This window comes from Oncorhynchus kisutch, linkage group LG26, assembly GCF_002021735.2.
Source record: "Oncorhynchus kisutch isolate 150728-3 linkage group LG26, Okis_V2, whole genome shotgun sequence".
Classification (NCBI taxonomy): Eukaryota; Metazoa; Chordata; class Actinopteri; order Salmoniformes; family Salmonidae; genus Oncorhynchus; species Oncorhynchus kisutch.
The window spans coordinates 50,989,528-51,017,385 of record NC_034199.2 but is presented as its reverse complement, the minus strand read 5'-3'; the positions used below and the strand labels follow the sequence as shown (position 1 = coordinate 51,017,385).

At 47.3% G+C, this 27,858-nt stretch overlaps 1 protein-coding gene across 1 annotated transcript in view; it reads left to right on the top strand.

Annotated features, from left to right (window-relative positions):
* myo10l3 (myosin X, like 3) overlaps positions 1–27,858 on the top strand; it is a 186,228-nt gene that overhangs the window by 134,772 nt on the left and 23,598 nt on the right. Inside the window, exons 27-35 of the mRNA XM_031805837.1 lie at positions 11,592–11,685; positions 11,792–11,990; positions 13,202–13,390; positions 13,778–13,935; positions 18,171–18,294; positions 18,784–19,081; positions 20,958–21,165; positions 24,293–24,429; positions 26,313–26,436. Coding sequence (XP_031661697.1) covers positions 11,592–11,685; positions 11,792–11,990; positions 13,202–13,390; positions 13,778–13,935; positions 18,171–18,294; positions 18,784–19,081; positions 20,958–21,165; positions 24,293–24,429; positions 26,313–26,436 — 1,531 coding nt within the window. The remainder of the gene's footprint in view (positions 1–11,591; positions 11,686–11,791; positions 11,991–13,201; positions 13,391–13,777; positions 13,936–18,170; positions 18,295–18,783; positions 19,082–20,957; positions 21,166–24,292; positions 24,430–26,312; positions 26,437–27,858) is intronic.

Genomic DNA, 27,858 nt, shown 5'->3' with positions numbered 1-27,858 from the left:
CACCAGTGTTGTATTTCCCCTAGTGGTCCACCAGTGTTGTATTACCCCTAGTGGTCCACCAGTGTTGTATTTCCCCTAGTGGTCCACCAGTGTTGTATAGATGTTGTAGTACCCCTAGTGGTCCCCCAGTGTTGTATTACCCCTAGTGGTCCACCAGTGTTGTATTTCCCCTAGTGGTCCACCAGTGTTGTATTTCCCCTAGTGGTCCACCAGTGTCGTATTACCCCTAGTGGTCCACCAGTGTTGTATTTCCCCTAGTGGTCCACCAGTGTCGTATTTCCCCTAGTGGTCCACCAGTGTCGTATTTCCCCTAGTGGTCCACCAGTGTTGTATTACCCCTAGTGGTCCACCAGTGTTGCATTACCCCTAGTGGTCCACCAGTGTTGCATTACCCCTAGTGGTCCACCAGTGTTGCATTACCCCTAGTGGTCCACCAGTGTTGTATTACCCCTAGTGGTCCACCAGTGTTGTATTTCCCCTTGTGGTCCACCAGTGTTGTATAGATGTTGTATTTCCCCTAGTGGTCCCCCAGTGTTGTATTTCCCCTAGTGGTCCACCAGTGTTGTATTTCCCCTAGTGGTCCACCAGTGTTGTAGTACCCCTAGTGGTCCACCAGTGTTGTATAGATGTTGTAGTACCCCTAGTGGTCCCCCAGTGTTGTATTTCCCCTAGTGGTCCACCAGTGTTGTATTTCCCCTAGTGGTCCACCAGTGTTGTATTTCCCCTAGTGGTCCACCAGTGTTGTATTTCCCCTAGTGGTCCACCAGTGTTGTAGTACCCCTAGTGGTCCACCAGTGTTGTATAGATGTTGTAGTACCCCTAGTGGTCCCCCAGTGTTTTATTTCCCCTAGTGGTCCACCAGTGTTGTATTTCCCCTAGTGGTCCACCAGTGTTGTATTTCCCCTAGTGGTCCACCAGTGTTGTATTTCCCCTAGTGGTCCACCAGTGTTGTATTACCCCTAGTGGTCCACCAGTGTTGTAATACCCCTAGTGGTCCACCAGTGTTGTATAGATGTTGTAGTACCCCTAGTGGTCCCCCAGTGTTGTATTACCCCTAGTGGTCCACCAGTGTTGTATTTCCCCTAGTGGTCCACCAGTGTTGTATTTCCCCTAGTGGTCCACCAGTGTTGTAGTACCCCTAGTGGTCCACCAGTGTTGTATAGATGTTGTAGTACCCCTAGTGGTCCCCCAGTGTTGTATTACCCCTAGTGGTCCACCAGTGCTGTATTACCCCTAGTGGTCCACCAGTGTTGTATTACCCCTAGTGGTCCCCAGTGTTGTATTACCCCTAGTGGTCCACCAGTGTTGTATTACCCCTGGTGGTCCACCAGTGTTGTATTACCCCTGGTGGTCCACCAGTGTTGTATTTCCCCTGGTGGTCCACCAGTGTTGTATTTCCCCTAGTGGTCCACCAGTGTTGTATTTCCCCTAGTGGTCCACCAGTGTTGTATAGATGTTGTATTACCCCTAGTGGTCCACCAGTGTTGTATTACCCCTAGTGGTCCACCAGTGTTGTATTTCCCCTAGTGGTCCACCAGTGTTGTATTTCCCCTAGTGGTCCACCAGTGTTGTATTACCCCTAGTGGTCCACCAGTGTTGTATTACCCCTAGTGGTCCACCAGTGTTGTATTTCCCCTAGTGGTCCACCAGTGTTGTATAGATGTTGTATTACCCCTAGTGGTCCACCAGTGTTGTATAGATGTTGTAGTACCCCTAGTGGTCCCCCAGTGTTGTATTACCCCTAGTGGTCCCCCAGTGTTGTATTACCCCTAGTGGTCCACCAGTGTTGTATTACCCCTAGTGGTCCACCAGTGTTGTATTTCCCCTAGTGGTCCACCAGTGTTGTAGTACCCCTAGTGGTCCACCAGTGTTGTATAGATGTTGTAGTACCCCTAGTGGTCCCCCAGTGTTGTATTACCCCTAGTGGTCCACCAGTGTTGTATTTCCCCTAGTGGTCCACCAGTGTTGTAGTACCCCTAGTGGTCCAACAGTGTTGTATAGATGTTGTAGTACCCCTAGTGGTCCACCAGTGTTGTAGTACCCCTAGTGGTCCACCAGTGTTGTAGTACCCCTAGTGGTCCACCAGTGTTGTATTACCCCTAGTGGTCCACCAGTGTTGTAGTACCCCTAGTGGTCCACCAGTGTTGTATTACCCCTTGTGGTCCACCAGTGTTGTAGTACCCCTAGTGGTCCACCAGTGTTGTATTACCCCTAGTGGTCCACCAGTGTTGTATTTCCCCTAGTGGTCCACCAGTGTTGTAGTACCCCTAGTGGTCCACCAGTGTTGTATAGATGTTGTAGTACCCCTAGTGGTCCCCCAGTGTTGTATTACCCCTAGTGGTCCACCAGTGTTGTATTACCCCTAGTGGTCCACCAGTGTTGTATTACCCCTAGTGGTCCACCAGTGTTGTATTACCCCTAGTGGTCCACCAGTGTTGTATTACCCCTAGTGGTCCACCAGTGTTGTATTACCCCTAGTGGTCCACCAGTGTTGTATTACCCCTAGTGGTCCACCAGGGTTGTATTACCCCTAGTGGTCCACCAGTGTTGTATTTCCCCTAGTGGTCCACCAGTGTTGTATTTCCCCTAGTGGTCCCCCAGTGTTGTATAGATGTTGTATTACCCCTAGTGGTCCACCAGTGTTGTAGTACCCCTAGTGGTCCACCAGTGTTGTAGTACCCCTAGTGGTCCCCCAGTGTTGTAGGACCCCTAGTGGTCCACCAGTGTTGTATAGATGTTGTAGTACCCCTAGTGGTCCACCAGTGTTGTATTACCCCTAGTGGTCCACCAGTGTTGTAGGACCCCTAGTGGTCCACCAGTGTTGTATAGATGTTGTTGTACCCCTAGTGGTCCACCAGTGTTGTATTACCCCTAGTGGTCCACCAGTGTTGTATTTCCCCTAGTGGTCCACCAGTGTTGTATTACCCCTAGTGGTCCACCAGTGTTGTATTACCCCTAGTGGTCCACCAGTGTTGTATTACCCCTAGTGGTCCACCAGTGTTGTATTTCCCCTAGTGGTCCCCCAGTGTTGTATTTCCCCTAGTGGTCCACCAGTGTTGTATTTCCCCTAGTGGTCCACCAGTGTTGTATTTCCCCTAGTGGTCCCCCAGTGTTGTATTTCCCCTAGTGGTCCACCAGTTTTGTATTACCCCTAGTGGTCCACCAGTGTTGTATTACCCCTAGTGGTCCACCAGTGTTGTATTACCCCTAGTGGTCCCCCAGTGTTGTATTACCCCTAGTGGTCCCCCAGTGTTGTATTGCCCCTAGTGGTCCACCAGTGTTGTATTACCCCTAGTGGTCCACCAGTGTTGTATTACCCCTAGTGGTCCACCAGTGTTGTATTTCCCCTGGTGGTCCCCCAGTGTTGTATTACCCCTAGTGGTCCACCAGTGTTGTATTTCCCCTAGTGGTCCCCAGTGTTGTATTACCCCTAGTGGTCCACCAGTGTTGTATTACCCCTAGTGGTCCACCAGTGTTGTATTTCCCCTAGTGGTCCACCAGTGTTGTAGTACCCCTAGTGGTCCAACAGTGTTGTATAGATGTTGTAGTACCCCTAGTGGTCCACCAGTGTTGTAGTACCCCTAGTGGTCCACCAGTGTTGTAGTACCCCTAGTGGTCCACCAGTGTTGTATTACCCCTAGTGGTCCACCAGTGTTGTAGTACCCCTAGTGGTCCACCAGTGTTGTATTACCCCTTGTGGTCCACCAGTGTTGTAGTACCCCTAGTGGTCCACCAGTGTTGTATTACCCCTAGTGGTCCACCAGTGTTGTATTTCCCCTAGTGGTCCACCAGTGTTGTAGTACCCCTAGTGGTCCACCAGTGTTGTATAGATGTTGTAGTACCCCTAGTGGTCCCCCAGTGTTGTATTACCCCTAGTGGTCCACCAGTGTTGTATTACCCCTAGTGGTCCACCAGTGTTGTATTACCCCTAGTGGTCCACCAGTGTTGTATTACCCCTAGTGGTCCACCAGTGTTGTATTACCCCTAGTGGTCCACCAGTGTTGTATTACCCCTAGTGGTCCACCAGTGTTGTATTACCCCTAGTGGTCCACCAGGGTTGTATTACCCCTAGTGGTCCACCAGTGTTGTATTTCCCCTAGTGGTCCACCAGTGTTGTATTTCCCCTAGTGGTCCCCCAGTGTTGTATAGATGTTGTATTACCCCTAGTGGTCCACCAGTGTTGTAGTACCCCTAGTGGTCCACCAGTGTTGTAGTACCCCTAGTGGTCCCCCAGTGTTGTAGGACCCCTAGTGGTCCACCAGTGTTGTATAGATGTTGTAGTACCCCTAGTGGTCCACCAGTGTTGTATTACCCCTAGTGGTCCACCAGTGTTGTAGGACCCCTAGTGGTCCACCAGTGTTGTATAGATGTTGTTGTACCCCTAGTGGTCCACCAGTGTTGTATTACCCCTAGTGGTCCACCAGTGTTGTATTTCCCCTAGTGGTCCACCAGTGTTGTATTACCCCTAGTGGTCCACCAGTGTTGTATTACCCCTAGTGGTCCACCAGTGTTGTATTACCCCTAGTGGTCCACCAGTGTTGTATTTCCCCTAGTGGTCCCCCAGTGTTGTATTTCCCCTAGTGGTCCACCAGTGTTGTATTTCCCCTAGTGGTCCACCAGTGTTGTATTTCCCCTAGTGGTCCCCCAGTGTTGTATTTCCCCTAGTGGTCCACCAGTTTTGTATTACCCCTAGTGGTCCACCAGTGTTGTATTACCCCTAGTGGTCCACCAGTGTTGTATTACCCCTAGTGGTCCCCCAGTGTTGTATTACCCCTAGTGGTCCCCCAGTGTTGTATTGCCCCTAGTGGTCCACCAGTGTTGTATTACCCCTAGTGGTCCACCAGTGTTGTATTACCCCTAGTGGTCCACCAGTGTTGTATTTCCCCTGGTGGTCCCCCAGTGTTGTATTACCCCTAGTGGTCCACCAGTGTTGTATTTCCCCTAGTGGTCCCCCAGTGTTGTATTACCCCTAGTGGTCCACCAGTGTTGTATTTCCCCTAGTGGTCCACCAGTGTTGTAGTACCCCTAGTGGTCCACCAGTGTTGTATAGATGTTGTGGTCCCCCAGTGTTGTATTACCCCTAGTGGTCCACCAGTGTTGTATTACCCCTAGTGGTCCACCAGTGTTGTATTACCCCTAGTGGTCCACCAGTGTTGTATTACCCCTAGTGGTCCACCAGTGTTGTATTTCCCCTAGTGGTCCACCAGTTTTGTATTTCCCCTAGTGGTCCCCCAGTGTTGTATAGATGTTGTATTACCCCTAGTGGTCCACCAGTGTTGTATAGATGTTGTATTACCCCTAGTGGTCCACCAGTGTTGTATTACCCCTAGTGGTCCACCAGTGTTGTAGTACCCCTAGTGGTCCACCAGTGTTGTATAGATGTTGTGGTCCCCCAGTGTTGTATTACCCCTAGTGGTCCACCAGTGTTGTTTTACCCCTAGTGGTCCACCAGTGTTGTATTACCCCTAGTGGTCCACCAGTGTTGTATTACCCCTAGTGGTCCACCAGTGTTGTATTTCCCCTAGTGGTCCCCCAGTGTTGTATAGATGTTGTATTACCCCTAGTGGTCCACCAGTGTTGTATAGATGTTGTATTACCCCTAGTGGTCCACCAGTGTTGTATTACCCCTAGTGGTCCACCAGTGTTGTATTTCCCCTAGTGGTCCACCAGTTTTGTATTTCCCCTAGTGGTCCCCCAGTGTTGTATAGATGTTGTATTACCCCTAGTGGTCCACCAGTGTTGTATAGATGTTGTATTACCCCTAGTGGTCCACCAGTGTTGTATTACCCCTAGTGGTCCACCAGTGTTGTAGTACCCCTAGTGGTCCACCAGTGTTGTATAGATGTTGTGGTCCCCCAGTGTTGTATTACCCCTAGTGGTCCACCAGTGTTGTTTTACCCCTAGTGGTCCACCAGTGTTGTATTACCCCTAGTGGTCCACCAGTGTTGTATTACCCCTAGTGGTCCACCAGTGTTGTATTTCCCCTAGTGGTCCCCCAGTGTTGTATAGATGTTGTATTACCCCTAGTGGTCCACCAGTGTTGTATAGATGTTGTATTACCCCTAGTGGTCCACCAGTGTTGTATTACCCCTAGTGGTCCACCAGTGTTGTATTACCCCTAGTGGTCCACCAGTGTTGTATTACCCCTAGTGGTCCACCAGTGTTGTATTACCCCTAGTGGTCCACCAGTGTTGTATTACCCCTAGTGGTCCACCAGTGTTGTATAGATGTTGTATTACCCCTAGTGGTCCACCAGTTTTGTATTTCCCCTAGTGGTCCCCCAGTGTTGTATAGATGTTGTATTACCCCTAGTGGTCCCCCAGTGTTGTATAGATGTTGTATTACCCCTAGTGGTCCACCAGTGTTGTATTGATGTTGTATTACCCCTAGTGGTCCACCAGTGTTGTATTACCCCTAGTGGTCCACCAGTGTTGTATTACCCCTAGTGGTCCACCAGTGTTGTATTACCCCTAGTGGTCCACCAGTGTTGTATTACCCCTAGTGGTCCACCAGTGTTGTATTACCCCTAGTGGTCCACCAGTGTTGTATTACCCCTAGTGGTCCACCAGTGTTGTATTTCCCCTTGTGGTCCACCAGTGTTGTATAGATGTTGTATTTCCCCTAGTGGTCCCCCAGTGTTGTATTTCCCCTAGTGGTCCACCAGTGTTGTATTTCCCCTAGTGGTCCACCAGTGTTGTAGTACCCCTAGTGGTCCACCAGTGTTGTATAGATGTTGTAGTACCCCTAGTGGTCCCCCAGTGTTGTATTTCCCCTAGTGGTCCACCAGTGTTGTATTTCCCCTAGTGGTCCACCAGTGTTGTATTTCCCCTAGTGGTCCACCAGTGTTGTATTTCCCCTAGTGGTCCACCAGTGTTGTAGTACCCCTAGTGGTCCACCAGTGTTGTATAGATGTTGTAGTACCCCTAGTGGTCCCCCAGTGTTTTATTTCCCCTAGTGGTCCACCAGTGTTGTATTTCCCCTAGTGGTCCACCAGTGTTGTATTTCCCCTAGTGGTCCACCAGTGTTGTATTTCCCCTAGTGGTCCACCAGTGTTGTATTACCCCTAGTGGTCCACCAGTGTTGTAATACCCCTAGTGGTCCACCAGTGTTGTATAGATGTTGTAGTACCCCTAGTGGTCCACCAGTGTTGTATTTCCCCTAGTGGTCCACCAGTGTTGTATTTCCCCTAGTGGTCCACCAGTGTTGTAGTACCCCTAGTGGTCCACCAGTGTTGTATAGATGTTGTAGTACCCCTAGTGGTCCCCCAGTGTTGTATTACCCCTAGTGGTCCACCAGTGCTGTATTACCCCTAGTGGTCCACCAGTGTTGTATTACCCCTAGTGGTCCCCAGTGTTGTATTACCCCTAGTGGTCCACCAGTGTTGTATTACCCCTGGTGGTCCACCAGTGTTGTATTACCCCTGGTGGTCCACCAGTGTTGTATTTCCCCTGGTGGTCCACCAGTGTTGTATTTCCCCTAGTGGTCCACCAGTGTTGTATTTCCCCTAGTGGTCCACCAGTGTTGTATAGATGTTGTATTACCCCTAGTGGTCCACCAGTGTTGTATTACCCCTAGTGGTCCACCAGTGTTGTATTTCCCCTAGTGGTCCACCAGTGTTGTATTACCCCTAGTGGTCCACCAGTGTTGTATTACCCCTAGTGGTCCACCAGTGTTGTATTACCCCTAGTGGTCCACCAGTGTTGTATTTCCCCTAGTGGTCCACCAGTGTTGTATAGATGTTGTATTACCCCTAGTGGTCCACCAGTGTTGTATAGATGTTGTAGTACCCCTAGTGGTCCCCCAGTGTTGTATTACCCCTAGTGGTCCCCCAGTGTTGTATTACCCCTAGTGGTCCACCAGTGTTGTATTACCCCTAGTGGTCCACCAGTGTTGTATTTCCCCTAGTGGTCCACCAGTGTTGTAGTACCCCTAGTGGTCCACCAGTGTTGTATAGATGTTGTAGTACCCCTAGTGGTCCCCCAGTGTTGTATTACCCCTAGTGGTCCACCAGTGTTGTATTTCCCCTAGTGGTCCACCAGTGTTGTAGTACCCCTAGTGGTCCAACAGTGTTGTATAGATGTTGTAGTACCCCTAGTGGTCCACCAGTGTTGTAGTACCCCTAGTGGTCCACCAGTGTTGTAGTACCCCTAGTGGTCCACCAGTGTTGTATTACCCCTAGTGGTCCACCAGTGTTGTAGTACCCCTAGTGGTCCACCAGTGTTGTATTACCCCTTGTGGTCCACCAGTGTTGTAGTACCCCTAGTGGTCCACCAGTGTTGTATTACCCCTAGTGGTCCACCAGTGTTGTATTTCCCCTAGTGGTCCACCAGTGTTGTAGTACCCCTAGTGGTCCACCAGTGTTGTATAGATGTTGTAGTACCCCTAGTGGTCCCCCAGTGTTGTATTACCCCTAGTGGTCCACCAGTGTTGTATTACCCCTAGTGGTCCACCAGTGTTGTATTACCCCTAGTGGTCCACCAGTGTTGTATTACCCCTAGTGGTCCACCAGTGTTGTATTACCCCTAGTGGTCCACCAGTGTTGTATTACCCCTAGTGGTCCACCAGTGTTGTATTACCCCTAGTGGTCCACCAGGGTTGTATTACCCCTAGTGGTCCACCAGTGTTGTATTTCCCCTAGTGGTCCACCAGTGTTGTATTTCCCCTAGTGGTCCCCCAGTGTTGTATAGATGTTGTATTACCCCTAGTGGTCCACCAGTGTTGTAGTACCCCTAGTGGTCCACCAGTGTTGTAGTACCCCTAGTGGTCCCCCAGTGTTGTAGGACCCCTAGTGGTCCACCAGTGTTGTATAGATGTTGTAGTACCCCTAGTGGTCCACCAGTGTTGTATTACCCCTAGTGGTCCACCAGTGTTGTAGGACCCCTAGTGGTCCACCAGTGTTGTATAGATGTTGTTGTACCCCTAGTGGTCCACCAGTGTTGTATTACCCCTAGTGGTCCACCAGTGTTGTATTTCCCCTAGTGGTCCACCAGTGTTGTATTACCCCTAGTGGTCCACCAGTGTTGTATTACCCCTAGTGGTCCACCAGTGTTGTATTACCCCTAGTGGTCCACCAGTGTTGTATTTCCCCTAGTGGTCCCCCAGTGTTGTATTTCCCCTAGTGGTCCACCAGTGTTGTATTTCCCCTAGTGGTCCACCAGTGTTGTATTTCCCCTAGTGGTCCCCAGTGTTGTATTTCCCCTAGTGGTCCACCAGTTTTGTATTACCCCTAGTGGTCCACCAGTGTTGTATTACCCCTAGTGGTCCACCAGTGTTGTATTACCCCTAGTGGTCCCCCAGTGTTGTATTACCCCTAGTGGTCCCCCAGTGTTGTATTGCCCCTAGTGGTCCACCAGTGTTGTATTACCCCTAGTGGTCCACCAGTGTTGTATTACCCCTAGTGGTCCACCAGTGTTGTATTTCCCCTGGTGGTCCCCCAGTGTTGTATTACCCCTAGTGGTCCACCAGTGTTGTATTTCCCCTAGTGGTCCCCCAGTGTTGTATTACCCCTAGTGGTCCACCAGTGTTGTATTTCCCCTAGTGGTCCACCAGTGTTGTAGTACCCCTAGTGGTCCACCAGTGTTGTATAGATGTTGTGGTCCCCCAGTGTTGTATTACCCCTAGTGGTCCACCAGTGTTGTATTACCCCTAGTGGTCCACCAGTGTTGTATTACCCCTAGTGGTCCACCAGTGTTGTATTACCCCTAGTGGTCCACCAGTGTTGTATTTCCCCTAGTGGTCCACCAGTTTTGTATTTCCCCTAGTGGTCCCCCAGTGTTGTATAGATGTTGTATTACCCCTAGTGGTCCACCAGTGTTGTATAGATGTTGTATTACCCCTAGTGGTCCACCAGTGTTGTATTACCCCTAGTGGTCCACCAGTGTTGTAGTACCCCTAGTGGTCCACCAGTGTTGTATAGATGTTGTGGTCCCCCAGTGTTGTATTACCCCTAGTGGTCCACCAGTGTTGTTTTACCCCTAGTGGTCCACCAGTGTTGTATTACCCCTAGTGGTCCACCAGTGTTGTATTACCCCTAGTGGTCCACCAGTGTTGTATTTCCCCTAGTGGTCCCCCAGTGTTGTATAGATGTTGTATTACCCCTAGTGGTCCACCATTGTTGTATAGATGTTGTATTACCCCTAGTGGTCCACCAGTGTTGTATTACCCCTAGTGGTCCACCAGTGTTGTATTTCCCCTAGTGGTCCACCAGTTTTGTATTTCCCCTAGTGGTCCCCCAGTGTTGTATAGATGTTGTATTACCCCTAGTGGTCCACCAGTGTTGTATAGATGTTGTATTACCCCTAGTGGTCCACCAGTGTTGTATTACCCCTAGTGGTCCACCAGTGTTGTAGTACCCCTAGTGGTCCACCAGTGTTGTATAGATGTTGTGGTCCCCCAGTGTTGTATTACCCCTAGTGGTCCACCAGTGTTGTTTTACCCCTAGTGGTCCACCAGTGTTGTATTACCCCTAGTGGTCCACCAGTGTTGTATTACCCCTAGTGGTCCACCAGTGTTGTATTTCCCCTAGTGGTCCCCCAGTGTTGTATAGATGTTGTATTACCCCTAGTGGTCCACCAGTGTTGTATAGATGTTGTATTACCCCTAGTGGTCCACCAGTGTTGTATTACCCCTAGTGGTCCACCAGTGTTGTATTACCCCTAGTGGTCCACCAGTGTTGTATTACCCCTAGTGGTCCACCAGTGTTGTATTACCCCTAGTGGTCCACCAGTGTTGTATTACCCCTAGTGGTCCACCAGTGTTGTATAGATGTTGTATTACCCCTAGTGGTCCACCAGTTTTGTATTTCCCCTAGTGGTCCCCAGTGTTGTATAGATGTTGTATTACCCCTAGTGGTCCCCCAGTGTTGTATAGATGTTGTATTACCCCTAGTGGTCCACCAGTGTTGTATTGATGTTGTATTACCCCTAGTGGTCCACCAGTGTTGTATTACCCCTAGTGGTCCACCAGTGTTGTATTACCCCTAGTGGTCCACCAGTGTTGTATTACCCCTAGTGGTCCACCAGTGTTGTATTACCCCTAGTGGTCCACCAGTGTTGTATTACCCCTAGTGGTCCACCAGTGTTGTATTACCCCTAGTGGTCCACCAGTGTTGTATTACCCCTAGTGGTCCACCAGTGTTGTATTACCCCTAGTGGTCCACCAGTGTTGTATTACCCCTAGTGGTCCACCAGTGTTGTATTACCCCTAGTGGTCCACCAGTGTTGTATTACCCCTAGTGGTCCACCAGTGTTGTATTACCCCTAGTGGTCCACCAGTGTTGTATTACCCCTAGTGGTCCACCAGTGTTGTATTACCCCTAGTGGTCCACCAGTGTTGTATTACCCCTAGTGGTCCACCAGTGTTGTATTACCCCTAGTGGTCCACCAGTGTTGTATTACCCCTAGTGGTCCACCAGTGTTGTATTACCCCTAGTGGTCCACCAGTGTTGTATTTCCCCTAGTGGTCCACCAGTGTTGTATTACCCCTAGTGGTCCACCAGTGTTGTATTTCCCCTAGTGGTCCACCAGTGTTGTATTTCCCCTAGTGGTTCACCAGTCTATTGCTCTGTGGAATCCTTACCTCTCTCCCTCCAGTGGCTGGTTCAACGTGCTGAGTCGTGTCCACAGTGCCAGTCCAGACCAGCTGATGGAGATGAACCATGAGCAGGCCGACCCCAAGAACGCTGTGGTCAGTACTAACCTTCTCCATCACATCTATCGATCTCTACGAGTTACAGCAGTGTTCACGTTGACTGACTACATGACAATGTTCTGAACTTCAAATTTCACCACAGGGAACTGTGGATGTTGGACTGATCGACTCTGTGTGCGCCTCAGACAACCCTGACAGACCCAACTCTTTTGTCATCATCACTGCTAACCGTGTGATCCACTGCAACACTGAGATGCCTGAAGAGATGCACCACTGGATCGGCCTGCTGCAGAAACCTAAAGGAGACGCCAGGATAGACGGGCAGGAGTTCTTCGTCAGAGGTTAGTGATGTACAGTACCTCACCTACATCACAGTTCATTTGGGGAATTTTTTTACATTTTTTTATGCGTTTGAGCCAATCAGTTGTGTTGTGTCAAGGTGATATACAAGAACTTTGAAAGTTTCTTCAAGTGCAAAAACCATCAAGCGCTACGATGAAACTGGCTCTCATGAGGACTGCCACAGGAAAGGAAGACCCTGAGTTACCTCTGCTGCAGAGGATAAGTTCATTAGTTACCAGCCTCAGAAATCAGCAATTAACTTTACCTCGGATTGCAGCCCAAATAAATGCTTCAGAGTTCAAGTAACAGCAGAGGAGACGGTGTGAATCAGACCTTCATGGTCGAATTGCTGCAAAGAAACCACTACTAAAGGACACCAATAAGAAGAAACACGAGCAATGGACATTAGACCGGTGGCAATCTATCCTTTGGGCTGATGAGTGTCTTTGTAAGACCCAGAGTTGGTGAACAGATGATCACCGCAAGTGTGGTTCCCACAGTGAAGCATGGAGGAAGAGGTGTGGGGGTGCTTTGCTGGTGACAATGTCTGTGATTTATTTAGAATTCAAGGCACACTTAACCAGCATAGCTACCACAGCATTCTGCAGTGATACACCATCCCATCTGGTTTGTGCTTCGTGGGACTCATTTGTTTTCAACAGGACAATGACCCAAAACAAAACACACCTAAAGTCTGTGTAAGGGCTATTTGACCAAGAAGGAGAGTGATGGAGTGCTGTGTCAGATGACCTGACCTCAACAATCACCCGACCTCAACCCGTTTGGGATGAGTTGGACCGCAGACTAAGGGCGCAGCACATGTGGGAACTCCTTCAAGACTGTTGGAACAGCATTCCAGGTCATGAAGCTGGTTGAGAGAATGCCAAGAGTGTGCAAAGCTGTCAAGGCAAAGGGTGTCTACTTTGAAGAATCTCAAATCTAAAATATATATTGATTTGTTTAACACTTTTTTTGGTTACTACATGATTCCATATGTGTTATTTCATAGTTTTGATGTCATTACTTTTATTCTACAATGTAGAAAATAGTCAAAACAAACTTTGGACTGGTACTGTACATATTTTGGAACCATCATGAACATTTAACAACTGATATTTTTTACATTTTGATATATATTTAATATTTGTAAATATTTTGTCTGTTCTCAGTACTGGACAATACCTTAGTGTCCTTCTCTCTCTCTTCCCAGGTTGGCTTCACAAGGAGATAAGGGCTAAGAGCACTAGTCTGAAGCTGAAGAAGAGATGGTTTGTTTTGACCTCTAACTCTCTGGACTACTACAAGTCTTCAGAGCGCAGTGTGTCCAAGCTGGGGACCCTGGTCCTCAACAGTCTCTGCTCTGTGGTCCAGCCAGACGAGAGGGTCTTCAAGGACACCGGTAGGTAGAGACTGAGAATGTGGCACCCTTTTCCCTTTCATAGTGCCATAGGGCTTTGCTCAAAAGAAGTGTCCTATATAGGGAATAGGGTGCCATTTGGGATGCAGACTGGGAGAGTAGTGGCCTGGGCTGCGCGTTGCATTTCTAGCCTGGTCCCAGGTCTGTTTGTGCCGTCTTGACAGTTCCTATTAGTGACCATGAGAGTTGGCAAGACAGCAGAAAATACATCTGGGACCAGGCTAATGCATTTCAGTCAGTCATGGTAAAGATTCATGTGTGTCTGTCGACCATACAATATTCTGTCATAATCACACCTGAGATTGATGTGCTATCGTACTATGTCAATGCTCCTTGAATCACTCTGACTATTCTATACCTCCCCACCAGGTTACTGGAGCATTGTCGTCCACGGACGTAAACACTCGTACCACCTCTACACCAAACTACTGAACGAGGCTATGCGCTGGGCGTCGGCCATACAGGGGGCTGTCGACAGCAAGGTTCCCATAGAGACACCCACACAGCAACTCATCAGGGACATCAAGGTACAGCCAATCACCACCCTGCATACTGACATTGTCATTTTATGTCAGATGAATTTGCATTTTAGCCTGGTTCCAGATCTGTTTGTGTTGTCTTGCCAACTTCTATGTCATTGATGCGTGTTTGGCAAGACGGCACAAACAGACCTGAGACCAGTCTAGTTACATTTGTCCAGACCTGAGACCAGTCTAATTACATTTGTCCAGACCTGAGACCAGTCTAGTTACATTTGTCCAGACCTGAGACCAGTCTAGTTACATTTGTCCAGACCTGAGACCAGTCTAGTTACGTGTCCAGACCTGAGACCAGTCTAGTTACATATGTCGAGACCTGAGACCAGTCTAGTTACATTTGTCCAGACCTGAGACCAGTCTAGTTACATTTGTCCAGACCTGAGACCAGTCTAATTACATTTGTCCAGACCTGAGACCAGTCTAGTTACATTTGTCCAGACCTGAGACCAGTCTAGTTACATTTGTCCAGACCTGAGACCAGTCTAGTTACGTGTCCAGACCTGAGACCAGTCTAGTTACATGTGTCCAGACCTGAGACCAGTCTAGTTACATGTGTCCAGACCTGAGACCAGTCTAGTTACATGTGTCCAGACCTGAGACCAGTCTAGTTACATGTGTCCAGACCTGAGACCAGTCTAGTTACATGTGTCCAGACCTGAGACCAGTCTAGTTACATGTGTCCAGACCTGAGACCAGTCTAGTTACATGTGTCCAGACCTGAGACCAGTCTAGTTACATGTGTCCAGACCTGAGACCAGTCTAGTTACATGTGTCCAGACCTGAGACCAGTCTAGTTACATGTGTCCAGACCTGAGACCAGTCTAGTTACATGTGTCCAGACCTGAGACCAGTCTAGTTACATTTGTCCAGACCTGAGACCAGTCTAGTTACATTTGTCCAGACCTGAGACCAGTCTAGTTACATTTGTCCAGACCTGAGACCAGTCTAGTTACATGTGTCCAGACCTGAGACCAGTCTAGTTACATGTGTCCAGACCTGAGACCAGTCTAGTTACATGTGTCCAGACCTGAGACCAGTCTAGTTACATGTGTCCAGACCTGAGACCAGTCTAGTTACATGTGTCCAGACCTGAGACCAGTCTAGTTACATGTGTCCAGACCTGAGACCAGTCTAGTTACATGTGTCCAGACCTGAGACCAGTCTAGTTACATGTGTCCAGACCTGAGACCAGTCTAGTTACATGTGTCCAGACCTGAGACCAGTCTAGTTACATGTGTCCAGACCTGAGACCAGTCTAGTTACATGTGTCCAGACCTGAGACCAGTCTAGTTACATGTGTCCAGACCTGAGACCAGTCTAGTTACATGTGTCCAGACCTGAGACCAGTCTAGTTACATTTGTCCAGACCTGAGACCAGTCTAGTTACATTTGTCCCTGAGCTCATATGTAACCCCTGTTCCTCCTCCTTGCTGTGGCGTCATTTACCATTGCAGCCTCTGCTTATGGCCAGCAGGGACACACAGTCACACTGTAGTGAGGTACTAGACTGGGCCTGTACAGTCACACTGTAGTGAGGTACTAGACTGGGCCTGTACAGTCACACTGTAGTGTAGTGAGGTACTAAACTGGGCCTGTACAGTCACACTGTAGTGTAGTGAGGTACTAAACTGGGCCTGTACAGTCACACTGTAGTGTAGTGCGGTACTAAACTGGGCCTGTACAGTCACACTGTAGTGAGGTACTAGACTGGGCCTGTACAGTCACACTATAGTGAGGTACTAAACTGGGCCTGTACAGTCACACTGTAGTGAGGTACTAGACTGGGTCTGTACAGTCACACTGTAGTGAGGTACTAGACTGGGCCTGTACAGTCACACTGTAGTGTAGTGAGGTACTAAACTGGGCCTGTACAGTCACACTGTAGTGTAGTGCGGTACTAAACTGGGCCTGTACAGTCACACTGTAGTGAGGTACTAGACTGGGCCTGTACAGTCACACTATAGTGAGGTACTAAACTGGGCCTGTACAGTCACACTGTAGTGAGGTACTAGACTGGGTCTGTACAGTCACACTGTAGTGAGGTACTAGACTGGGCCTGTACAGTCACACTGTAGTGAGGTACTAGACTGGGCCTGTACAGTCACACTGTAGTGAGGTACTAGACTGGGCCTGTACAGTCACACTGTAGTGAGGTACTAGACTGGGCCTGTACAGTCACACTGTAGTGAGGTACTAGACTGGGCCTGTACAGTCACACTGTAGTGAGGTACTAGACTGGGCCTGTACAGTCACACTGTAGTGAGGTACTAGACTGGGCCTGTACAGTCACACTGTAGTGAGGTACTAGACTGGGCCTGTACAGTCACACTGTAGTGAGGTACTAGACTGGGCCTGTACAGTCACACTGTAGCGAGGTACCTAACTGGGCCCTGCACACTGTGTGTGTTCCAGGCGTTTCTTCTGTTCATTCAGTCTACTTCTTCTGTCCTGTGATTGGTCCTGTCCTGCTCCAATAGTACCATGAAACTGTTTAACTTTTTTAATGTTGTAATTTGTTTTGTCATACTTGAATATTGTCTCGTGACAAGCCATGAGATGCTAGTCTGGTCCCAAATCTGTTTATGATGTCTTTGTCAACTCAGCAGTAGCGGGGTGGCCTCGGTTAGAGCGTGGAAACCTGTTGCTCTGCCTTTAAATAAGGCACTTAACCCAAATTGCTCCAGGGGTGCTGGACAACGGTGACCGTGGGTGTCGGGATATTAAAAATACACATTTTCATTACACACGTGTACAAGTGTCTAACAGCACAATTATACAGGGCATTCAGAAAGTATTCAGACCCCTTGACTTTTTCCACATTGTGTTACGTTACAGCCTTATTCTAAAATGAATGAATACATTTTAAAAAATATATCAATCTACACACAATACCCCATAATGACACTGAAGACAGGTTTTTAGAAATGTTTGCAAATGTATAAAAAAAGAATTAAACAGCAATACCTTATTTACATAAGTATTCAGACCCTTTGCCTGTATTGAGCTCCATAGTTCCTCTGTGGAGATGGGAGAACCTTCCAGAAGGACAACCATCTCTGCAGCACTCCACCAATCAGGCCTTTATGGTCGAGTGGCCAGACGGATGCCATTCCTCAGTAAAAGGCACATGACAGCCTGCTTGGAGTTTGCCAAAAGGCACCTGAAGGACTCTCAGACCATGAGAAACAAGATGATCTGGTCTGATGAAACCAAGATTGAACTCTTTGGTCTGAATGCCAAGCTTCACGTCTGGAGGAAACCTGGCACCATCCCTACGGTGAAGCATGGTGGTGGCAGCATCATGCTGTGGGGATGTTTTTCAGCTGCAGGGACTGGGAGACTAGTCGGGATCATGGGAAAGATGAACAGAGCAAAGTACAGAGAGATCCTTGATGAAAACCTGCTCCAGAACGCTCAGGTTCTCAGACTGGGGCAAAGGTTCACCTTCCAACAGGACAACAAACCTAAGCACACAGCCAAGACAACGCAGGAGTGGTATCGGGACACGTTTCTGAATGTACTTGAGTGTCCCAGCCAGAGCCCAGACTTGAACCCGATCGAACATCTCTGGAGAGACCAGAAAATAGTTGTGTAGCGACGCTCCCCATCCAACCTGACAGAGCTTGAGAGGATCTGCAGAGGACAATGGGAGAAACTCCCCATCCAACCTGACAGAGCTTGAGAGGATCTGCAAAGAAGAATGGGAGAAACTCCCCAAATACAGGTGTACCAAGTTTGTAACATCATACCCAAGAAGACTCGAGTCTGTAATCGCTGCCAATGGTGCTTCAACAAAGTACTGCGTAAATGGTCTGAATACTTCCATTTTTATTTTTAATAAAACATTTTTTTGTTTTGTCATTATGGGGTATTGTGATGTCATTACGGGATATTGTGATGTCATTATGGGGTATTGTGATGTCATTACGGGATATTGTGATGTCATTATGGGGTATTGTGATGTCATTACGGGATATTGTGATGTCATTACGGGGTATTGTGATGTCATTACGGGGTATTGTGATGTCATTATGGGGTATTGTGGGTAGATTGATGAGCAAAAAAACCAATATAATCCATTTTAGAATAAGGCTGTAACTTGACAAAATGTGGAAAAAGTAATGGGGTCTGAATACTATCCGAATGCACTGTAAGCACCCTCCTAAGTATAATGAATTACGACCTCTGACTCCTAAACCCTGACCCCTGTGTATCCCCCCCAGGAGAGCAGTCTGAACGTGGAAGCTGTGGAGCAGACGTACTGGAGGAACCCTATCCTCAGATATACCCAGCACCCCCTCCACTCCCCCCTGCTTCCTCTGCCTTATGGGGAGGTCAACATCCACCGTGAGTTATTACTGCTTTAACCCAACTACCTATTTAACCCTCCACGGACTTCTACAACCTCTTTCAACCTCCACGGACTTCTACAACCTCTTTTTAACCCTCCACGGACTTCTACAACCTCTTTTTAACCCTCCACGGACTTCTACCACCTCTTTCACCCTCCACGGACTTCTACAACCTCTTTCACCCTCCACGGACTTCTACAACCTCTTTCACCCTCCACGGACTTCTACAACCTCTTTAACCCTCCACGGACTTCTACAACCTCTTTCACCCTCCACGGACTTCTACAACCTCTTTCACCCTCCACGGACTTCTACAACCTCTTTCACCCTCCACGGACTTCTACAACCTCTTTCACCCTCCACGGACTTCTACTACAACCGTATTCATTTTGGTTGACAGAAATTAAAGGTATGAAGCCCTGTGGCTTTCTCTCGCCATGCTTTTTGTTAATGAAGTCTCCCTTCTCTCTGTCCTCCCCCCCAGTCCATAAGGAGAAGGGCTATGCCAGCCTGCAGGACGAGGCAGTGAAGATCTTCAACTCTCTGCAGGAGATGGAGTCTGTGTCTGACCCTGTGCCGATCATCCAGGGCATCCTCCAGACCTGCCACGACCTACGCCTGCTCAGAGACGAGGTCTACTGTCAGCTCATCAAGCAGACCAATCACGTGCCTCAGCCCAACAGCTCGGCCAATCGCGCCCACTGGCACCTCCTCACCTGTATGAGCTGTACCTTCCTGCCCAGCCGGGGCATCCTGCGCTACCTCAAGTTCCACCTTAAAGGGTACTTTATTTACCTCCAGTTCCACCTTAAAGGGTACTTTATTAACCTCCAGTTCCACCTTAAAGGGTACTTTATTAACCTCCAGTTCCACCTTAAAGGGTACTTTATTTACCTCCAGTTCCACCTTAAAGGGTACTTTATTTACCTCCAGTTCCACCTTAAAGGGTACTTTATTAACCTCCAGTTCCACCTTAAAGGGTACTTTATTAACCTCCAGTTCCACCTTAAAGGGTACTTTATTTACCTCCAGTTCCACCTTAAAGGGTACTTTATTTACCTCCAGTTCCACCTTAAAGGGTACTTTATTTACCTCCAGTTCCACCTTAAAGGGTACTTTATTTACCTCCAGTTCCAAGTTATGCTCCCAAGTACACTATTCCTTCATGCCTCCTTCAGTACATAAGTCATGCTCCATTCCTTATTTTTATATTTTTTTGTACAATTATTCCTGCAACATAATATAATATACAGTTGTACAGTAGTCCATGTTATTATCTCCTAGAGATGAACAAGGCCAGTTTGGGTTCAGGGTGAACCACTCAACAGAGACAGTATGTTACTGTCTCCTAGAGGTGAACAAGGCCAGTTTGGGTTCAGGGTGAACCACTCAACAGAGACCGTATGTTACTGTCTCCTAGAGGTGAACAAGGCCAAGCTGGACAAAGGGGGTGTTGTAGGTGCAGTTCTCCTCAGAAAATCCTTTGACACTGTTAACCACAATGTCCTCGTCTCCAAGCTGTCCAACTTCAACATCTCATCAAGTGTTTTAAAATGGATTGAGTCTTGTAAAAGCGTATCCGGCTAACCGGATGCAATGTGACCTACCATCACCAAGGGACCACACTATGGGTGTACCACAGGGGTCAATCCTGGGCCCTTTGTTATTTAGTCTCTACCAGGCCGTGGATGATAGTTATTTATACACGGAAGAAATGCTGATGAAGTGGCAAGCAAACTAACACTATCATTGTCGAAAGTGGCTGAAAGGTTCATTCAACCACTACAGCCTCAATGTGGGGGGAAAATGGTAGCTATGTACTTAAATATCTGGGTGTTATCCTAGACCCTACTTTGAACTGTAAAAACACATCAAATATATACAGAATAGTCTTCGTACACATGTTCATGACATCAGGAACTCTCTCGACAGAGGCAGCCAAGATGGATTCTCATACAATGATTTTCTGACACCTGTCCTATTGTATCGGCAGCCAATTAAACATCCGTTAAACCCCTTCGATCTCTGTGTAAACAAGTACTTAAGATCCTGGACAGGAAGTCACATCATTACTGTCACTGGGATATTCTCACCAAGGACAATCTGTTACATTTGGACAACTTCCTTTTTCTCAGATCATCGATAATGTTGCAGCCCCACCTCTGAAAGATTTTGTCATATTAAGCTCTGAACAAAACAGAGGAGTCAGCCGGACCTCCACAAGCTAGACTGTCATTCCTCAACAAACAGTCAGTGTTGTCCACCTCAGGCATCAGGAAATGGAATTCTCTCCTCTCTACCTTTTAATTACTAGGGACTTTAAATCCTGCTCCATGGAGGTCAAAGTGTGGATCAGTCCTGCATTTATTATACTGCTGTGTATTTAGTTAGGGAGTGTGGATGAAAATGAGCTGTGTTTACCTAACTCTGGTGGAAACATATTTCACTGTCTGAAATGGTTTTTTATTTGCACATGGTCCCTTTAATTAAATTACAGCTTTGAGCCACAAGCAGAAAGTGTCCCGATAGCTTCTAATACAAACAGACATATGTTCTGTGATTGATTTGTATGGATGGGTAAACTGGACAGTATGACATCAGTAACGTTGATTTGCTCATCCTCTACACCTCAGTGACCCTCTGTCTGTTCTTCTCCAGGGTGAAGGAGCAGTTTCCTGGAACAGAGGTGGACATGTTTGCCCATTTCATAGGTGAGTCTCTGAAGAGGACCAAGGTCAGGGACTATGTACCGTCTCAGGAGGAGATCGTAGCCTTACTGACCAGGCAGGAAATGACTACTACGGTCTACTGCCACGGAGGAGGATCCTGCAAGATCTCCATCAACTCACACACCACCGCTGGAGAGGTAACTGTTATGTTCCCCAACCAAAAATAGTCGCTCAGACAGACTAGGGAAAAAAAATAAACTGTATTGAACAACCAAAACCAAACAGGTGGGGTTTTAGGAGGGGTTCTGAAAGATACTCATGGGGGGTCCACTGGAGGTTGACTAGCAACAACAACTGGGACCTAAAAGACACCCAACATGAGTGTCCACTACATTTGCCCAAGAAGGCAAATGAAATTAAAACCCACACCAAACTTAGACAGGAAGTGGAGCAAAACCAATCAGGGAAATCACATTGTCTAGAAACCAAAATAGTGAGAGACAACTAAAGTTAACCCTCCACATCTATCAAGACAACTGGAGCAGTGGGCCAGATAACACCTGGGCCAGCACAGGTGAAACACCTTCCCACTAACGAGATAACAAACCAGCACAGGTGAAACACATACTGACTCTAACGTGGTGACACCAATCGGTGTGCCCCACATGCTAACGAGCTAACGTCGAAGAATAAATGGAAAGAACAAAGCCTGTAACACCACCTTAAGACAACATACACAGATTGGACACATCTATTCATTCAAGGGTTTTTCTTTATTTTTACTACACTGCTCAAAAAAATAAAGGGAACACTAAAATAACACATCCTAGATCTGAATGAATGAAATATTCTTATTAAATATTTTTTTCTTTACATAGTTGAATGTGCTGACAACAAAATCACACAAAAATGATCAATGGAAATCAAATGTATCAACCCATAGAGGTCTGGATTTGGAGTCACACTCAAAATTAAAGTGGAAAACCACACTACAGGCTGATCCAACTTTGATGTAATGTCCTTAAAAAAAGTCCAAATAAGGCTCAGTAGTGTGTGTGGCCCCCACGTGCCTGTATGACCTCCCTACAACGCCTGGGCATGCTCCTGATGAGGTGGCGGATGGTCTCCTGAGGGATCTCCTCCCTGACCTGGACTAAAGCATGATGTCCCAGATGTGCTCAATTGGATTCAGGTCTGGGGAACGGGCGGGCCAGTCCATAGCATCAATGCCTTCCTCTTGCAGGAACTGCTGACACACTCCAGCCACATGAGGTCTAGCATTGTCTTGCATTAGGAGGAACCCAGGGCCAACCGCACCAGCATATGGTCTCACAAGGGGTCTGAGGATCTCATCTCGGTACCTAATGGCAGTCAGGCTACCTCTGGCGAGCACATGGAGGGCCCCCCAAAGAAATGCCACCCCACACAATGACTGACCCACCGCCAAACCGGTCATGCTGGAGGATGTTGCAGGCAGCAGAATGTTCTCCACGGCCTCTCCAGACTGTCATGTCTGTCACATGTGCTCAGTGTGAACCTGCTTTCATCTGTGAAGAGCACAGGGCGCCAGTGGCAAATTTGCCAATCTTGGTGTTCTCTGGCAAATGCCAAACGTCCTGCACGGTGTTGGGCTGTAAGCACAACCCCCACCTGTGGACGTCGTGCCCTCATACCACCCTCATGGAGTCTGTTTCTGACCGTTTGAGCAGACACATGCACATTTGTGGCCTGCTGGAGGTCATTTTGCAGGGCTCTGGCAGTGCTCCTCCTGCTCCTCCTTGCACAAAGGCGGAGGTAGCAGTCCTGCTGCTGGGTTGTTGCCCTCCTACGGCCTCCTCCACATCTCCTGATGTACTGGCCTGTCTCCTGGTAGCGCCTCCATGCTCTGGACACTACGCTGACAGACACAGCAAACCTTCTTGCCACAGCTCGCATTGATGTGCCATCCTGGATGAGCTGCACTACCTGAGCCCCTTGTGTGGGTTGTAGACTCCGTCTCATTCTACCACTAGGGTGAAAGCACCGCCAGCATTCAAAAGTGACCAAAACATCAGCCAGGAAGCATAGGAACTGAGAAGTGGTCTGTGGTCACCACCTGTAGAACCACACCTTTATTGGGGTTGTCTTGCTAATTGCCTATAATTTCCACCTGTTGTCTATCCCATTTGCACAACAGCATGTGAAATGTATTGTCAGTGTTGCTTCCTAAGTGGACAGTTTGATTTCACAGAAGTGTGATTGACTTGGAGTTACATTGTGTTGTTTAAGTGTTCCCTTTATTTTTTTGAGCAGTGTATTTTCTACATATATTGTAGAATAATAGTGAAGACATAGATCGTATGTAGAGGCTTTCACTATTCACTATGTCCCTCTACATACGATGATCTATATCCCTCTATGGGATTTCCTCTACATACGATGATCTATATCCCTCTACATACGATGATCTATATCCCTCTACATACGATGATCTATATCCCTCTATGGGATTTCCTCTACATACGATGATCTATATCCCTCTACATACGATGATCTATATCCCTCTATGGGATGTCCTCTACATACGATGATCTATATCCCTCTATGGGGTGTCCTCTACATACGATGATCTATATCCCTCTACATACGATGATCTATATCCCTCTACATACGATGATCTATATCCCTCTATGGGATTTCCTCTACATACGATGATCTATATCCCTCTACATACGATGATCTATATCCCTCTACATACGATGATCTATATCCCTCTATGGGATTTCCTCTACATACGATGATCTATATCCCTCTACATACGATGATCTATATCCCTCTATGGGATGTCCTCTACATACGATGATCTATATCCCTCTATGGGGTGTCCTCTACATACGATGATCTATATCCCTCTACATACGATGATCTATATCCCTCTACATACGATGATCTATATCCCTCTACATATGATGATCTATATCCCTCTATGGGGTGTCCTCTACATACTATGATCTATATCCCTCTATGGGGTGTCCTCTACATACGATGATCTATATCCCTCTATGGGGTGTCCTCTACATACGATGATCTATATCCCTCTATGGGGTGTCCTCTACATATGATGATCTGTATCCCTCTACATATGATCTGTATCCCACATCTAAACAGTCTAAGGCTTTACATCACCTCACCCACCACCCCTGCAGAGGTAAAAAAGAATACATCTGTTTTCCACAATGAGTAGCAGCTGTAAAAATACTGTCATTTCTGCCTGGGGCAATCCTGCATTGGTACATCCATTTTCTCCAGCCTGTGTTAATGTCCCTCTGTCCTGCCTGTCCCCAGGTGGTGGAGAAGTTGATCCGAGGCCTGGCCATGGAGGACAGTAGAAACATGTTTTCCCTGTTTCAACACAACAACACTACGGACCGGGCTGTGGAGAGCAGAGTCATCGTGGCTGATGTACTCGCCAAGTTTGAGAGGTGAGAGTTCAGCTGGAGAGAGAGATGCACAGAGAATAGCCTGGTCTCGAGAGAGAGAGAGAGAGAGAGAGAGAGAGAGAGAGAGAGAGAGAGAGAGAGAGAGAGAGAGAGAGAGAGAGAGAGAGAGAGAGAGAGAGAGAGAGAGAGAGAGAGAGAGAGAGAGAGAGAGAGAGAGAGAGAGAGAGAGAGAGAGAGAGAGAGAGAGAGAGAGAGAGAGAGAGAGAGAGAGAGAGAGAGAGAGAGAGAGAGAGAGAGAGAGAGAGAGAGAGAGAGAGAGAGAGAGAGAGAGAGAGAGAGAGAGAGAGAGAGAGAGAGAGAGAGAGAGAGAGAGAGAGAGAGAGAGAGAGAGAGAGAGAGAGAGAGAGAGAGAGAGAGAGAGGTTTGTGCTGGCTTGTCAATCCCTATGGCCATTGACAGTTTGATTTAACCTTTATTTAACTAGGCAAGTCAGTTAAGAACAAATTCTTAATTACAATGATTTTGCCAATAAGCAAACTGCCTCCTGCGGGGATGGGGGCTGGCATTTAAAATTGAGGACAAAACACACATCCCGACGAGAGACAACACAACACAACATGACATAAAGAGAGACCTAAAGACAACAACATAGCAAGGCAGCAACACATGACAACACAGCATGGCAGCACCACAACATGACAACAACATGGCAGCATCACAACATGACAACAACACAGCATGGTAGCATCACAACATGACAACAACATGGTAGCAACACAACATGGCAACAACATGGTACAAACATTATTGGGCCCAGACAACAGTACAAAGGGCAAGAAGGTAGAGACAACAATACATCACGAAAAGCAGCCACAACTGTCAGTAAGAGTGTCCATGATTGAGTCTTTGAATGAAGAGATTGTTGCAGCTCGTTCCAGTCGCTAACTGCAGCAAACTGAAAAGAGGAGCGACCCAGGGATGTTTGTGCTTTGGGGACCTTTAACAGAATGTGACTGGCAGAACGGGTGTTGTATGTGGAGGATGAGGGCTGCAGTAGATATCTCAGATAGGGAGTAGTATAGAGTGCAGTGATGTGTCCTATAAGGAACATTGGTGGCAAATCTGATGGCTGAATGGTAAAGAACATCTAGCCGCTCGAGAGCACCTTTACCTGCCGATCTATAAATTGTGTCTCTCTAATCTAGCACGAGTAGGATGGTCATCTGAATCAGGGTTAGTTTGGCAGCTGTGTTGAAAGAGGAGCGATTACGATAGAGGAAACCAAGTCTATATTTAACTTTAGCCTGCAGCTTTGATATGTGCTGAGAGAAGGACAGTGGACCGTCTAGCCATACTCCCAAGTACTTGTATGAGGTGACTACCTCAAGCTCTAAACCCTCAGAGGTAGTAATCACACCTGTGGGGAGAGGGACATTCTTCTTACCAAACCACATGACCTTTGTTTGGAGGTGTTCAGAACAAGGTTAAGGGTGGAGAAAGCTTGTTGAACATAGGGAAAAGTTAGCAAGACAACACAAACAGATCTGGGACCAGTCTACATGACCCACAAACCTCTTTGATATTATTACTATATTTCTGCTAAAACGAGGGTCTGAAATTGGTTTGGTTGATTGACTGTTTGGTTGATTGAGTGATTGGTTGACTGACTGGTTTGGTTGATTGACTGATTGGTTTGGTTGATTGACTGATTGGTTTGGTTGACTGATTGGTTGACTGACTGGTTTGGTTGATTGACTGATTGGTTTGGTTGACTGACTGACTGGTTTGGTTGATTGAGTGATTGGTTGACTGATTGGTTTGGTTGATTGAGTGATTGGTTGACTGACTGGTTTGTTTTGACTGATTGGTTTGGTTGATTGACTGATTGATTTGGTTGATTGACTGATTCATTGATTGATTTCCAGGCTGTCAGGCAGTGAGGAAGTAGAGGAGGAGGGACAGTGGAAGCTCTACTTCAAACTCTACTGTTTCCTGGATGTAGAGAGCATGCCCAAGGAAGGGGTGGAGTTTGCTTTCATGTTCGAACAGGTTAGTCACCTCCATTTTGTTTTATTATTAGAAAGCACCTGAGTAGAAAAGTGTCGTGCTTTAGAGTCTTTTCAATTGCAATTCATTGACTTGTTGCAAACCTTCTTAGTTTCTTCTTGCAATTTTTCTGTCCTCTTCCTTTTTTTTTTGAAAGGCTTAAGCAAGCGCCCCGTTCCCATAGAAACCTCGGGCCAGAATAGCTGTATCAATTCACTGACCTTTGTCTCTTTAATGTTGAGATTTCTACATGCTCTACTCAGATACAAGATTCAGAGTGTTGCAATGTTGTTTTTCTTTACTAAAGGGGCGACTCCTTGTAATACTCTTGAGACGCTCAGGGGGTTCAAATATGGAGGACAGGAGGTTGATAGGCATCAAGTAAAAAAAAAAAAAGTACATGTATTTCAGTAGCTCAGAAGAAAACATGAGGAAGAGAGCGGACAAATTCAAAAAATTATATATTTTTAAACAATCTGGGACAACAGTAGATGTTGCGAGAAAATGGTGGCAGGGTCGAGGGAACAATGGAAAACCCTGGGGAAAGTACAAAAATGGAAAACAGTACTTTAGTAGCTCAGAACGTGAAGTTGATGAGAGTGACATGGACTTTGAAAGAGTTGAAAGGCGAGAGGATGAAGGTTTTAAAAATGGAGGAGCAGATTAGGTGTGGATAGTGGAATGAAAGGAAAGGATGACGAAGATGATTCTGGCCCAGTGGGATTTTCAGAGAGAATAGATCCTTCTGGCTGATCCATATATGGTGTCAGGTTGGGTGGAGAAGAGATTGTTGAGTCAATGTAACTTAAAGTGGACTTGTGGTGATTTTTTGTGTGTGTTTTTTTCCATCCAGAGGGAGCAGTTCTTGCTCTTAGGGACAAGAACTGACTTGTTTTGCTCTCTGGAGTAGGGCGCTGAGTCTTTACCCAACAAAGTCAAGTTCGGATGTGTCAGTTATCCAGTGAGAGATTTTGTCCCGAACCCATTATGGTGTTTTAGGTGCCAAGCTTATGGTCACATTGCAGCAGTGGGTAAAGGGAGATTTCTAGACGTGAGAAGCAGAAGGGCATGAGACAAAGCAATGTGCAGAAGTGGAGGCTGCTGAGGGGAGAACGGCTCATCATTATTTGTATTTATTATGGATCCCCATTAGTTCCTGCCAAGGCAGCAGCTACTCTTCCTGGGGTTTATTATGGATCCCCATTAGTTCCTGCCAAGGCAGCAGCTACTCTTCCTGGGGTTTATTATGGATCCCCATTAGTTCCTGCCAAGGCAGCAGCTACTCTTCCTGGGGTTTATTATGGATCCCCATTAGTTCCTGCCAAGGCAGCAGCTACTCTTCCTGGGGTTTATTATGGATCCCCATTAGTTCCTGCCAAGGCAGCAGCTACTCTTCCTGGGGTTTATTATGGATCCCCATTAGTT